We start from the raw sequence: 15,621 nt of genomic DNA, 5'->3' as shown, positions 1-15,621 counted from the left end.
GAAAAACCCAAACAATGTCCGAGATCCGACCTCATAGTTAAGAAGCTTAACTATTGTTATGGTCACATGACGTGACCTCGGATTTCGATTTCTGCCTGGTTTTCATAAGTAAACAATAAATAGATTTGAATCAGAACAGGCTGTTAAACCACAAAGAAGTCAAAAGATCGATTGAATTAATCTGAATCATTTGGTCAGATAAACTAGAAAAATAAGACAATATGGCGCTCAAGATTACTCAATTCATAAATTATCAAGGTTTGAAAGAAGATTTCTATAGTAAGAACTTCAGGTAAGTGTCACTTTTTGCTTTAACCCTTTGCTGGTATGTTTTTATGGGGGAATTGATAACTAACTAATATTTTGATAGTGTTTACGGTCAATGGTATGTGTTTTTGTACATTTGAATAATAGATTTTGCTGATGAAAAGGTTACTAACACTATGATAGGAATGGTATCTTGTGTATCATTTTATGTATTGCATTGGGTATTGCCAATATCTTTCATTTCAATATTGTGATTTTGTTTTCAATTATTTGCATGTATGTATTGATATTATAATGATGTTTATGTGGATATTTTACTAACAGTGGTTTCATAGTGTTCAAGGTTTAGTCTTGATCTTTGTTGAAATTCCATTCCTGTTGAAAATCTGTCCATTAAGTGAAAATTTCAATACTTTTATTAAGAAGTTCAATCAAAATTGGCCAAGAGCTGGTTTCTATTTAGGAATGTCAGTTATTCAATTCCTTTCATTGATTCCACAAGTTACTTCATTGTTAGTCCCAGCTATTTTCTTATTATTTAGTGCCATTTTTTATGCATTCGCAGCTTTTAAGCATCAACAATTTCAAAATAGTTCTGCTGTTATTAGCACAAGTTCTGATAATTTCCCAACAGATGCTGTTGTTAGAGAAATTTTATAGGTTTTTGGAGAGAACAAAGTGTGATTAAAAGGGACAAAAAAAGTTACTATGTATACTATTTATTCAACTGTGAGCGGCTATCGCTTTTGAGCTTCTTGGGTGCATAGCTTGTGGGAAATCAGGATATCAATTCATTCGTCAAAATTCAGCTTACAAATAAAATTATTGTATAATTATCAATATATTGTTTAATTCTTTTTTTTTTGTTAACAAATTATATATAAGTAAATTAAATAATATTGTTAGGATAAGTATAAAGATCTAATCCATTATAATGTTTGAAATTTCCTGAGCCTGCAGGCTTTTATATCTGATAACGGGTACCAAAAAGATCACATCTATAATGAAACAATTCATTTAAACCAACCCCAACTATAACAAAATAACAACTTCAAATCAAAATAAAACAAACGTATGATATATAAAAAAGGAGTGTGAATAAACTTTGAACATGAAAACCAAAATTAACCGAAAAACTCGTTGTAATCGTCTATAATCAACAAAAAATGATTATTCTTATCAATCTCATGAACTTCAATTTATGAAGAACCTTAATTGATAAAATAAATAAGTAGAAACCAAAAGAAAATGTCAATAATGATTAAAATTCATTTTCAATAACTGAAATGGAAGTATTAATCAAGATGCAAACATAAGGAATGAATAGAGAAATAAGTTATAAATCATAACTAAAAGCAAATAAAAGCAAAAAAACATTAATAGCACATAAAAGCAAATGGAAACAAAATAATAATAAATTGCAAAAAACTATAGTTTAAACCAAGTAAAACCAATCCAATATAATAGCAATAATAGCAACAAAATAACACAAAAAATCATAACAAATAAATAGCCAAAACTCAATCAAGATCCAAATAAATAATAATCAAATTGGACGTTGATGAATTTTTCTCAGATGAGCTTTTAAATTATCACCTCTATTAAATCTTTTCCCACAACCTGGTTCATCACAAACATAAGGTTTTTCACTTGAATGAGATCTCATATGTCTTTTAACATGCTCAGGTCTTTGGAAAACTGCAGCACAAAGAGGACAAGCATGAACTTTTTTAGGTTTTTTACCATTAAGTGAATCATTTATATTTGTTGTTGAATTTGATTTTTGAATTTTTTTACGTGGTTGTAAAATATCATAATGTTTAACTTGATATGGATCATTTGGATTTGTTGTTGTATGAGGTTTTTCTGTTGATGATGATGATGAAGATGCAATTGAAGCTAAATTTATTGATGATTGAGATCTTGAAATGTTTGGTTTTGAATCAAATGAAGAACCTAAAATTCCATGGTGATGTTGTTGTTGTGATTGATGACTTTGTTGTTGTTGTTGTTGTTGTTGTTGAACATATGGAATTTTTGGAGTTTGATCAATATTAAATTGATTAATATCAGAATTTAATGGATCGACCAAGAATTTTTGAGGATCTGATGATTGATTTGCTAATTTTGAAGCTAATTTCATAGTTAAATCAGCAGCAGCCATAAATACAGTATCATCATTTTCATCATTTTTTTCATTAGATGAAGATTCTTGATGTTTCATCATTGAATTATTTTGTGGAATTAATCCAGAATTCATCAACATTGAAGGAGAAATTGATTCAAAATTTGATTGAGATCTTTTCTTTTCAATTGATGGTGTTGCTAATGGTGTTGTTGCAGGTGAACCTTGATGAGGTGATAAGAAAGCTGGAGGTGTATAAAATGGATTTGTACCACTATTATTTGATAAACCACCTGCACTTTGTGAACCACTTTGATTTTGTAAAGCAAAATTAGCTGGTGATTTTATATTATTTAAAGAATTTGATGGATTTATAGTCACTATAGAAGCAGCTCCGTTTGCATCTAATGATAATCTTGATCTTGTTCTTCTATGTCTTGGACGTCTTGAAGCTGTAGTTGGAGTAACACCACCGCCTGTTTTTAGGGCAATTGGTGAAGTTATTGAACCATTTGTAAAAGTCAAATTATTCAAATTATTTGCTGAACCACTAGCTGTTAATTGGGCAGGTGTTTGATAAATTGAAGGTAATGGAGTAACAGAAAATGAAGGACGTCTATTTGGACGACGTGGAGTAACTGCGGAATTATGTTGGAAAGAAATTGGTGATGCAATAGAATTATCTGATACTGAAGATGAAATTAATGATGATGTTAATAATGGAACTGAATCATAAGAGCTTAAAGTATTTGTTGAAGTAGATTCAGGAATTTGATTTATACTATTATTAGAATGACTATTTGGTAAAAATTCCATTGGTGGGTATAAATTTGATTGTATTGATGAAGAATTTGGATTATGTTGGAAAGAATGCATCAAAGGCCCCTGTTGATGTTGTTGCTGCTGCTGCTGCTGTTGTTGATGATGATGAGTTGGAATTGGTGGTTGTAAAGTGTTATTCCCTTGTTGATGTTGATGTTGATCAAATCTTGGAGGATATTGTAATAAGTGAGAATTTGAATCATTTTGAGAAACTGGTACAATAAAATTTGAAGAATCTTGATTATCATCTGAATATAAAAATTGTTGAGAAATTTCAGGATCCAAATTCATATGACCAGATTTAAAATTTTCATCTTGGAAACTTAAATCATGTTGTAATTGACCATGTTCATTTGATTGTGAATTATCACTATGAAAATAATATGAAGCAGCTTTAACTGGTGATTCATTCATCATATTTTGATATTGAGACAACCCCAAAGGCTGATGCAAATGAGAAGGTGAGCTCATCATCTGTATCTTGAGAATAAAATCCTTTAGTGTTGTACTGAATCTTTTTTAAAAATCCTTAAATATAAACCTTTTCTTAATCCTTTAAATTTATGAAAAGTCTTTTAAAAGGTGAAAAAATGGTGCTTTTCCCAATTTGGAAATTACGCGTTTTTTTGGTGATTGTGAGCTGAGGATAAAACGCTTGTGGGATGATTGAATTGATGGTGAGAAACAACAATGTATCAATGGGAAATCTTTCTATCTGAGGTATGGAATGTATTCCTTGACTCTAGTTATCCTATACTATGAAGTTTCTAAATGTTTGTAGCTAATCTGGAAGTGTTAAAACTTAGCTTTTGATGAAATTTTAGTTATCCGAAGCCTTAAAATAAATGAAATATAGCTGATTGAGAAACTTGAACTTTGTTAAGTTAGCTTTTGATTATTAGGTATAAGCAAGAGTAATTGGTATCTTGAGCACTTGGATGATAGTGACTTTTGATAGTGAGAGTTGTAATGAACTATGTGGAAATGAGGAAGAATAAATTGTTTCTGATAAATTTCCAGACTGCGCATATGATGCTTATGAAAGAAAATCTGGGTAATTTTATAAGAAATAAAAATACGTACATGCGATGGAAAACTGAAGCGCATAAATTAACCAGTAATTTTCAGAAAAAGATGGGCGCATTACTTAAGCACAAAACACGTCCAATTTTCTTAAACATGTTGATCTGAACTAAAGTAACTACGACAGACAAGACACTGAAATCTAATACTACTAGACATTGAAAGACAATATGAGTTGATTAACTTACTATTATACATAGTTCTTAAATACTGGACTGAATAGTGAATGATTATATTGGGGTTTCACATCTGTGTAATATACTAGAATGCCAAAGGTACACTTATTTCACGTCGTAGTAATGGTATTGTGACCCACTCTTTTCTCAATTGTACTCTAAACCATCAATTAATTATAGATATATCATATCCAAATGGTCTCCAGCATTCTAGCCATGATGATCGTATAAGAAATTCTCAAATAAGCCCATTTTGTTCTTTACTCAAACTGGTTTTAATTATTGGCGTTGACCGGTACTTTGATAATTTTTTGGTTGACGCGCTTTTTAAAATTAATTTTATTTTTCACCGTGCATAAAAGTTGAACAGAACAAAGAAACTTAAACTTTGGCAAGAAATACAGTATAAAGTCGTAAATTGTTGGAATAAAAAGCTATATATGACTGCTATTTACCGATTAAATAGAACAAGTCAATCAATTATGATAAATCCCTTTGTAAATACCTTTATCCTTTCTGAATCTCCATCCACCATACTATTCTAATCCCATGATTGTGCATATTTCAATAGATCTGGATTTGCACACCCGCAGTGAAATGACAGCATTTTCAAATTTTTTTGCCAAATTGCAAGCTTCAAAGCGCAACTACGCGGTATACGCCACAGAAGAGCAATACACGCTCCCAAAACGGATACCGGATCACGTGAAGACTCAATTTTTTCGTGTTTTAAAATTGAGGCTGTATTAAAATTAAATTTTTAAATTTTTAATTACGTAAATTTGATATTCACAGTGCTAAAATTTTAGGAAGTTTTACACTGGTTGTTTTAATGTTTTAATTATAGAAACAATTTGATGGTGAAAGTTATCATAATTGGTTGGTTGAAGTTGAGTTTCGGATTCAATTGTTCCAGACCTCTTGATTATAATCATGTACTACACGTCTAATTAATTGACTCTATAAGGAAAGTGTTCATGAAATGCCTCTTGGTGATTGTATTCCTTGTTCAAGCTATGATCTATTGTTAATGTCAAAGAATAAAGTGATTTATTCGGCGTATACTGTTCATTGAACCGAACTTTATCAATCTTGATACAGATTTCAGTATGGATCATAAACTTTCCCTTCAAGGTTAATTAATTAAAGAACTATTATATAAGTTTCGATTCTATTCAATCGGTTAAATTGTACCTGTCGTATTCAAACTCGTTGGTACCTGAATCGGCTCGTGGACGTACAGATATCTCATGAATTTCATTAATTTCCGATAGTGAATCGTGATTAATTTCAACTTGATATATGATTCTATATATATATGTACTTCTAATCACTTATATTTATTGTAGGCGATGCTATGGTTGACGATTGAGGTGATTTCAGTCTTGAAGTTGTTCATATTTGATATCAATCAATATACTTCATGTCTTGATCACTTATAATTCGAGTACTAATAAGTTGAAATAACATGTAGGACCTAAATTATTGTTGATCATTTCATATATACAATTTTTTATTGGATCAATGTCCGACGTAGTGTACTTATAATAGAATTTTGAAGAATAAAACTTGATATGGTTATTGAATCAGTATAGTCAAGGCGTAACGATCCTTTGATGAACAAGTACTTAGTACTTACCTGATATATCAGGATCCAGTTATATATATATATATATACATGCAATTTGTTCAATTATCTGATTAATTGAAAGTTCTAGATCTGGTTCCTGGTTCCTGGCATGATAAGATATAATAATTCTTAAATTTTAATAATATTCAGTAGAACTTGACTGAATCGATCTTAAATTAATTAGCTGCATGAAATCACTGATTTATTTGATCCTTCCAGTATATAACCTTAATATATTACTTATAATTGGTCATGAATAATTATAGATCATATTGTCTAATTATACTACGAAAGCTTTATGTGTTATTTCAAAAATATTGTTATATATGAAATAATCAAGATTTGAAACGTTCAATCTTTCAAATCCCTTATGGAAAATAATTGATTATAAACATTCACAAACTTCAAGACTTTTCATATCATGTATTCTATGCACTAGGTATATAAAATAGATATCATATCCATCATCTTGACTTGATATGATCAAATGTATGAATGACTTTGTCTATTATAATCTAGTTGTATCTGCACTCCATTTACCATTTTGGTAAAATATAGACAACAAAAATTCAGCGATAAAAATAACAACCGGGGAACATCAGCCCAAAACTATTTCCCATTGACATTTTCCGTGTGAATTTATTATCATTAGGATATCTATTTTGCAGTTTAGTGCTTAAATAGTAACTTGATTTCAGTTGAATAGTAAATGTACAAGAAATTATAAAGCTGGTTATCTTTTTTAAAAATTCATGAAATAATTCGACAATTGATAAAGTATTACCTCAGTAATTACATAAGTATCAAGCGCGGGTATATAATAATACATAGAAATAGAATATTTATAATGTTTGGATAGAACATGAATTAATCACAGCACTAGTTGCTTGAGAGTGTTACGATATGATTGAGTTGTGTCGCTTAGCTTTTATGTATACAGTCATGTTGTCTTTTGATTATTCTAGCTAGTAGCAGCTTTGAAATTAAAATTATGCTCTATAACCTAGATCATCATGACGTGTCCATATAATTAACCTCAATCAATCATTTATATGATTTAAAGCTATAATCAAGTTATAAATCAGTAGTCACTACAAACTGAACATGTGCTTCAAAAAGTATTTATCGTATATTAATTAGAGATAACCATGAGTTGGAACGTTCAAATATGAATGAACTTCAAAAAATCATCATATAAACAAATTCACAAACATCAAGTTCTCTAATCCAAATTCACTCCCTATTAGACCATTTGCTTATACCAAGAAATATAAGACTGATGAATACTAAATAGGTTGTTATGAGATTGTCGAAAAGATCAAATACATCTGACATGCAAAAAATTCTATTATGATATAGGTACCGAATTTTCCAAGTTTGAGAAGTCACATTTCCGTTAACGTTAATTTATTAACGTTCTGCTGTTGATATAACTATCAAAAAATTTCCAGTTCCAAAGACTAAAAAGTAATTACAAGTATTTTTGGGCCATATTGCTTTCATTAATAAATTTATCCCCAACTTAGCATATCTTGTGAACCAATATTAATTATAGCCTGTTGGTAGTATTAACTAATATACGTACAAAAAATTAAAGCAGCTGTCGAGCATTATGCAATTAGTTCGCGATGTACCTCTACCTAGCTCTAGGCTGAACGCCACCATGTCTCTGCCTAACTCATTCAGCCTGGAGCAAATGGAACACCTTGCTCCACCTAAGCTTTAAACGGAACCATGCAAACATACACCAGCTCAGCTACGGTCTTCTAAAATTTTAGTAACCTAGGGATTTACGAATAAAAGCAAAATAGGTATATCGTTCTCTAAGAGCAACCTGATTTCCTGATACCATATACAATTGACCAGCTCTACGTAGACAAGAACCACACTAGACTCATTCTCATTTCAGATCTAGTTTGTTTCTTTACATTTTCTTTACATTTTGTCATCACCTGAAAATTCAAATTCTCAGAAAAAGATTTTTTTTTGTTAGGGAATAAATTGCAGAATTCAAAAATTGTGTGAGAAAATTCAAATAATTCGCTAACAAAAAAAAAAAAGCTAAACGCAACCAAAAAAAACCTTTGAATAACAAGTTCAAACAAACTAATTCATTGGCGCTTCATTGGAAAACTTATTATTTCTTTATTTTGAGATCATATATCGAAAGCTCAAGACCATGGGTGAAAAGAAAGTTGTTTATCCAACAGATTTGTTGAATGATTCCAACCAAAATGATGGAATTAGTAATGATCCTACACAACAATCAACTCAATATCAACAACAAATTGAAGAACAAATAAAGCAAAAACATTCACAAATACAGTCTAAAAATGCTGCTAATCTAAGACCAAGTGGTCCACAACCTACAAATTCAAAAATTTTGGAATCAAAAGATTTAAAACCAGTTAAAATTAAGAATTTACAACGTGATAATCAACCAACTCCAACTGATTTAGCTTTATCTTCATTAAAATGTCCTTCACCACCTCCAATCCTAAATAATAGAGTAACTACAGGTCAAAATGTTTCTTCAAATTCAATAAATAATATTATTCATACTGAATTTCAACAAAAAGATTCAAAACAAACAAATTATGATAATAATATTAATCAAACTAATAATGAAGAACAACATATTAATCAACAAAATTCACAATCACAACCACAATTACAACAATCTCAATCTCAATTAGATGGTTTACAACATCCTCAACAAAATAATAATTATCAAGGTTTACAACATCCAAAACCAACTGGAGTTACTATAGATGATCCACATTCAAGATTAATTAATAGTCCAAGTACAGCTTCTCTTAAAGGTACTGTTCCAGCTGGTGGTGCTTTTCTTAGAGGTAGAGCTGCTGCTACTGCTGTAGTAGCTGCCGTTGCTGCTCAAACTGCAAGAGATCGTGTGGGGTCTCAAAGTCCAAAAACCAATAGTGCATCATCAACACCTGGTAATGAAATTTTAAGTCAACAATCATCATCAAATCCACCACCAATTTTAGAAAGAGGTCAAAGTGGTAGTATAAGTGGTGGTTCACCTCAAAATGGTCAAGTTTTATATCAACATTATACACCAAGTTCAAGTGTTTTAAGTTCACCAAGTAATGAACATCCTCCAAATAATTCAAATTATGGTAATTATCAACATCAACAAAATTATTTAAAAAGTCCAGATATGCATGCACATTTTTATGTTGAAGATACTATACGTCATGGAGGTGTTAGATCAAGATCAAATAGTGGGAGTGCAAATTATGATCAAAGAAATATAAGAGGTGTTTTAGATGAAGGTAGATCAAATTCAAATCAAGGTTTAACAACTCAAGGTCCATCAACAAATTTCCAATTACCTCAATTAAACAAATCACCTTCATCTTTAAGTCAACCACAACAACAAAATCAACAAAATTCACAACAAATTGGTGGACAAAATCAACAATCTCAACAATCACAACAACAAACACAATCACAACAACCTGGTAATAAAGATGCAAATCAAAATATTGATCCAAGATTACCAGAAGATGATGGTAAATTACATATTTTATTTGGTGCATGTGGTTCAATTGCTTCAAGTAAAATTAAATTAATTGTTAAAAAATTAGAATCAATTTATGGTAAAGATAAAATTTCTGTTCAATTAATTTTAACAAGTGCAGCAGAGCATTTTGTTTCAAGAGATGATTTTAAACCAAATTGTACTATATGGAGAGACAAAGATGAATGGGGTACATGGAAAAATAGAACAGATCCTGTTTTACATATTGAATTACGTCGTTGGGCTGATATTTTAATTGTTGCACCATTAACTGCAAATACTTTATCAAAAATTGGTTTAGGTCTTTGTGATAATTTATTAACAAATGTTATTAGAGCTTGGAATACTCAATTTCCAATTTTATTAGCTCCATCAATGGTTACTTATGCATATAATTCTGCACCAACTAAAAGACATTTAAAAACTATTAAAGAAGAAATGCCATGGATTGAAGTTTTAAAACCAGTTGAAAAAATCATTGGTATTAATGGTGATATTGGCATGGGAGGTATGATGGACTATAATGAAATTGTTGATAAAGTTGTTCATAAATTAGGTGGTTATCCAGATGAAGATGATGATGATGATGACGATGATAATGAAGATGAAGATCTTGGAGATGATAAAGTTAATCTTGATAATGATGATAACGATGATGATGACGACGATGACGATGATGACGACGATGATGATGATGATGATGATGATGACGATAATGACGATGATGATAATGCATTAGATGACGATGATGATGAAGAAGATGATCATACTAATGGTGATTCAACAATAAGGAAACCAGATAGTGAAGAAACAAAAGAAAAAGTTAGTCAATTAACAAAAGGTATAAGGAAAGTCACAGTTGCTGAAGAAGATGCATTAGCAGCTAAACAACAAAGTTAATCATTGTCAAAATATAATTATCAAATCATTATAGAGGTTTGTCAATCATTTTCAATTCAAGATCATCATGGACTCTAGAATTATATATTTAATCAGTAATGCATTAATGGTGAATGGGTAATAAAATTGTAGGGAAAGTAGGGAAAATATCAAATACGAGATATCTGATTATAGATCAAGGCCGTTACCGTTGTACATGTGTGATTCTATAGAAAACACAATGACACATGTTTATTGTATATACCCCCTGAAGCAATAAGCACCCATGACATCCAATAAGATCTAATTGAAAGTAAAGATACAAAGTAATAAAAAGGTGTCAATGAATCTATACACCCCAAGTTTTTCTTAACTGTGTAAAGTCCCCTCTTAGTTAATTATAATCATTGATCTAAACAAAACTATTCGTTGATGATTATAATCACCTCCATAATTTTCATTATCCAATAATATTTAAGCTTATGTCAATGACCCCATAGTTAAGTTGACACTTTGTTAAATTCACCCATAGACACCCATTTTCTTAGTGTGTATTCAATTTGTGGTGGTGCGATGATTGCATGGATTTCTTTTTACTTGGTTAAAACAGCCAATAAAGTTGGGTGTTTTCAAATTGCTTACTTCTGTCAACTGGTATCAAAAAATTGAGAAATTGCGGAAATCGCTTCACAAGACTTCAGCCAGTTAGATCTTTAAGATAACAAATGGTGTAATCATTGTGTAATCAATTGGTAATTGGTAATCCAAAAGTAATCCTTGACTGTCTCTGAGTCTTGCTTTGTTGACAAAGTGGAGGATATATTGGATATTGGTCAGCATGATAAGTGAACTGATTGTTCAATTAGGTATATATAACCCAGTCTCCACCATAACAACATAGACATATATAACAATATTTAACTTATAAAAAGATACAATCAAACATCAAATACTGCTTATTAACATTATACCACTCATAGTCATATTATACTCACTTGTTATTGGCTATTACTTTATATTGGTTATACTGATTACTACTTTCTGACATAATCACCAGCACTGTGGCTTTGAATTTACCCGGACATTCACCAATTTACAAAATCGGCCTTTGAAAAAGAAAATTATTAGTAATTTTAAAGAAAAGAAAAAAATTGGCATAAAGAAAAAAAGTCAAATTAGAAATCAAATTTATACTCATTAATTTATTCAACAACAATTAAAAGGTTTTATTTAAAAAGAATTGAATACGTTCAAGTTTCATAAGGATTCAAGAGAATTCAAGTTCATACAAATATAACATCATAGCTTTTAGATTATTAGCTCATTTTTATCAACAAATTTTCAAAGTTTCATAACATCACAGGTGTGAATTCTACCTGATATTTTAACGCGAGAAAGCAAAAGACAAAAGAGTTCAAAAAAATACAACACAACAACAACACAACAAAAATGTCAACCGTTTTATTAATTTTAAATCATAATTTTGTTGCTTTACCAGAAGCTGAATCAATAATTATAAATAAAAAACAAGAAATAAATTTAAATCATTCATGTGAAAAAATTGATCAATTTTTATTATCAAATATTGTATTGGGTAATGTTGAATTAATACCAAATCATTATGATTTTATTTATTATTTAAATCCAAAAGGTGATACTGATATCGTACCTAATCATCCTGCAATTAAACAATCATTAAAATTATCATCTGCAGTTCCAATCACATTGAAAAAAGAAGGTTCAACCTCATCAACATCAACAACAGGTAAAAAAAAATTATCTGGATTAAAGTTCAAAAGATTAGCTAAAAAACCAATTGAATCAACATCATCAAATACTGTACCATTAGGTGTTCAAATTGAAGAACCAATTACACCAAAATCTCCATCACCATCACCTTCAATTCCAGAATTATCACCAGTTCCAATTGATCAAACTGATAAAAAATTAAGATATTTTAGTGATGATTCTGAATCTGATGATGAATTAATTAATGAAGATGAATTAATTGAATCAAATTTATTGAATACAAGTTCAATTATATGTTTAAGAGAACCATCAAATGAAAATGGACCAAAAAGAAGAAAAGCATGTAAAGATTGTACATGTGGTTTAGCAGAAAAAGAAGCTTTTAGTTTTAATGGTGAAGAAGAATCACCAAAAGAAGTTGAGAAACCAAAAATTCAATTTAGTGCAAAAGAATTAACAGAAATTGATTTTACTGTGGAAGGTAAAACTGGTGGATGTGGTTCATGTTCATTAGGTGATGCATTTAGATGTTCAGGATGTCCATTTTTAGGATTACCGGCTTTTAAACCAGGTCAAGCTATTAATTTAAGTAGTATTGATGATGATTTATAAGTTATTTGAATCTAGGGATTTATTTATATTGTTTATTTTGGTGGTTAGATCTGGATTGAACATGGATGTTTAAACAAGACAACAAAAAAAAAAAGAGATCAGGTCATTTTAGAGGTATTTATAGTATATGCATTTTGTATTTTGTATTTTGGGATTTTTTTTTCTTTGGTTTTCAATAAGACAGTTGTTTATTCAACATTTTGTATAATTATAATTATATTTATTTAATATTGCAAAGATGTAGAACTACAATGATATATATATTCTGATAAAACAACTTCTATTGATGGTATTATAGTGTATATATAATATATAAGATGCTGTATTAAACATCATGACATGTGATGGGATATAATATAATGATAAAAAGATGAAACACCGTCATGATCAACTTATAGAACAGTCATGTTCAACATGATCTATAAAGTTGTAGATGCACAATATGTGAAGAGTAAAAAGTAAAAGTAAAAAGTAAAAAATGTAAATATTAACCAAAATTAAAAAATGTAAATGTAACCTCCCATGAAAAGAATATGTGAAAAACTAAAGATGATATAATGTTGTTGTTGTTGTTGTTGTATAAAAATTTCGTAATAATTCATAAATTTCATGTCATTTTCTTAAAATCCAGCTAATAAAATTATGGTGTTATCTTATCGGACATAATTTCGCCACCATAATAAACAGAAACCCCCTTACTAGAATTCAAAGAAAACAAACAAGATAAAAACCACTCTCAAAGTGGCTCTCAGACTCAGACTTTAGAGACAACGGTTTGTTGGGATTGTAATAATTTAGCATTTCTTTCATGATATTCATTTTTAACTTCTCTATAATGTTCACAATCATGTGCTTCTAAAAGACGATGTGTTGTACAAAATTTCTTAACACAAAACTGACAATCACCAATAATGGAATGTTGATTTGTACATTGTTTATATTGACATAATTTTTTAGATTTCTTTTTTGGTTTTGTAATTTTAGACGGTGTTGTTGATGGTGTAGATTCTTTTAATTCTTGTTGAATTTGAGATTCATTATTAATAGATTCTTGAGATTGTTGTACTGGTTCTTGAGAACTTGCCGGAGCAGGAACTTGTGAAGATGGTTGACTTGTTGTTTGACTCATTGTTATGCTTGCTTTAGTGATTGTACTTTGTATTCTATTCAAAATAAAATTCTTGATGGCAAATTTAAAATATTAAAGTGTGTTATTTTAGAAATGTGGAATTTCTCATTTTTATATGATTTGAGATTTCTCGGTGACATAAACAGAAAATAGAAACTGCGCGAATAATAAAAGAAATGCGTCATAATATAATACGGAAATACAAATTGAACTCAGAGAAGTATATGTATTATGAATCTAGAATATTCTCAGTGAAAATGGGTTCTCTCAAAGTAATCCTAAATGCTTGATTCCTCCATGAACAGCTTCATAAACATCCTTAGCTATGATTGTTGGTGTCACTGGTAACTTATCACCATCTTTATAAACACCAGTCTTGACTAATGCAGTGTTCCAACCATAGTTAAACCCTCCAATGATATCTGAAGCTGGATTATCACCAACCATAAATACTTGTTTAACATGTGATTCAGTAATTTCTTGTCCCAATGCTAAATTTGATGGTTTCAAATGTGTAATTTTATTTAATTCAATTGATCTATTGATTAATATATGATGAGCATAATCATATGCAACTTTTGTTGGTTTACCCAATATGGTTCTATTTAATTCTTTAGCATAAATTTCTTGATAAACTTGTTCAATTATAAATCTTGGTAAACCTTGACCAAATCTTGGTTTAGAATATTCATTTGCCCAAACCCAATCATTATTTGAAAAAATTACTGGTGTTGAAGGATCTTGTTCTAAAATATCAAATATAACTTGTAAATCTGTACCTAAATCTCTTGGATCATTGAAAATCATTATAGTATCAATTTTTTTCTCATCAATACCTGGTATGATTTTACCACTTGATAGCAGTTCTTTATCATTAAAAGGCCAAATTGATGGTATAGTTTTAACATAATCTGCAGGGATAACAACTTCACCAAATCCATATTCTTCAGCAACTTTACGACTTTTATCACCATCACCACCAACAACAAGGACTCGTTGATTCTCTTTATTTGCTAATGTGACTAATGGAGTATGACTTTGAACAATTTGTGATATATCAATATCTAAATCTAATTCTTCACTTAAAAATTCAGCTCTTTGCTTTTCACTAACTCCACCACCATTTGTCATTAATATCCATGCTATGTTTCTATCTTGTAATAATTGTAATGCTTCACGTGCCCCTGGAATAGCTTTTTTACCTTTAACAAGAACACCATCCATACTATAAACATTTTCCTGGTTAGTATCTGTTTCTCGGGCTTCTTTGGGATTCAAGATCTTAATGATAAGAATTATACTTACTCAAAGACAAACCCAGCTTCATGGGCTTGAACTCTCAATGGAATTGAAGAATGAAAAGATCTTGTGATTGGTCTGAGTACCTGTGTTCTGATTGCTCGAGTAAACATTTTGCTTTGGTCTATTGGTTGAGTTTATAGTCTATGAATACGATTGGTTAGTTGGTGAAGTTTTGTTTATTTTGGTTAAAGGGAGAAATTGAGATCGCGAATGTTTCCTTATCAGTGATACTGTGAGTACTACTACAATAGAACAAAGAATATTAGTATATTAAATTATCTATAAATACATGTGTTTATT

The 15,621-nt window shown here is 29.9% G+C and overlaps 6 protein-coding genes across 6 annotated transcripts; 3 read left to right on the top strand and 3 right to left on the bottom strand.

Moving 5' to 3' along the window:
- Nucleotides 1–221: 221 nt before the first annotated feature.
- Nucleotides 222–927, top strand: TVP18 (Tvp18p; the record flags this gene model as incomplete). The annotated part of the gene is made up of 2 exons (XM_011276808.1): nt 222–292; nt 603–927. 2 exons carry the CDS (start codon nt 222–224, stop codon nt 925–927), a joined length of 396 nt encoding a protein of 131 aa, XP_011275110.1.
- An 886-nt stretch (nt 928–1,813) lies between these two features.
- BN7_2612 (C2H2-type zinc finger protein) lies at nt 1,814–3,688 on the bottom strand (the record flags this gene model as incomplete). Its single annotated transcript, XM_011276807.1, has 1 exon — nt 1,814–3,688. The coding sequence occupies one exon, from the start codon at nt 3,686–3,688 to the stop codon at nt 1,814–1,816; it is 1,875 nt and encodes a 624-aa protein (XP_011275109.1).
- A 4,594-nt stretch (nt 3,689–8,282) lies between these two features.
- On the top strand, nt 8,283–10,550 carry SIS2 (phosphopantothenoylcysteine decarboxylase complex subunit SIS2; the record flags this gene model as incomplete). The annotated part of the gene is made up of 1 exon (XM_011276806.1): nt 8,283–10,550. One exon carries the CDS (start codon nt 8,283–8,285, stop codon nt 10,548–10,550), a length of 2,268 nt encoding a protein of 755 aa, XP_011275108.1.
- A 1,428-nt stretch (nt 10,551–11,978) lies between these two features.
- Nucleotides 11,979–12,890, top strand: DRE2 (electron carrier DRE2; the record flags this gene model as incomplete). Its single annotated transcript, XM_011276805.1, has 1 exon — nt 11,979–12,890. The coding sequence occupies one exon, from the start codon at nt 11,979–11,981 to the stop codon at nt 12,888–12,890; it is 912 nt and encodes a 303-aa protein (XP_011275107.1).
- A 754-nt stretch (nt 12,891–13,644) lies between these two features.
- Nucleotides 13,645–14,019, bottom strand: TMC1 (Tmc1p; the record flags this gene model as incomplete). The annotated part of the gene is made up of 1 exon (XM_011276804.1): nt 13,645–14,019. One exon carries the CDS (start codon nt 14,017–14,019, stop codon nt 13,645–13,647), a length of 375 nt encoding a protein of 124 aa, XP_011275106.1.
- A 267-nt stretch (nt 14,020–14,286) lies between these two features.
- On the bottom strand, nt 14,287–15,431 carry BN7_2608 (uncharacterized protein; the record flags this gene model as incomplete). Its single annotated transcript, XM_011276803.1, has 2 exons — nt 14,287–15,244; nt 15,325–15,431. 2 exons carry the CDS (start codon nt 15,429–15,431, stop codon nt 14,287–14,289), a joined length of 1,065 nt encoding a protein of 354 aa, XP_011275105.1.
- Between the last annotated feature and the right edge of the window lie 190 nt (nt 15,432–15,621).

This window comes from Wickerhamomyces ciferrii, contig 00065, assembly GCF_000313485.1.
Source record: "Wickerhamomyces ciferrii WGS project CAIF00000000 data, strain NRRL Y-1031 F-60-10, contig 00065, whole genome shotgun sequence".
In the NCBI taxonomy this organism is placed as follows: Eukaryota; Fungi; Ascomycota; class Saccharomycetes; order Phaffomycetales; family Wickerhamomycetaceae; genus Hansenula; species Hansenula ciferrii.
The sequence above is the reverse complement of the archived record's forward strand: the minus strand, read 5'-3'. Positions and strand labels throughout refer to the sequence as shown.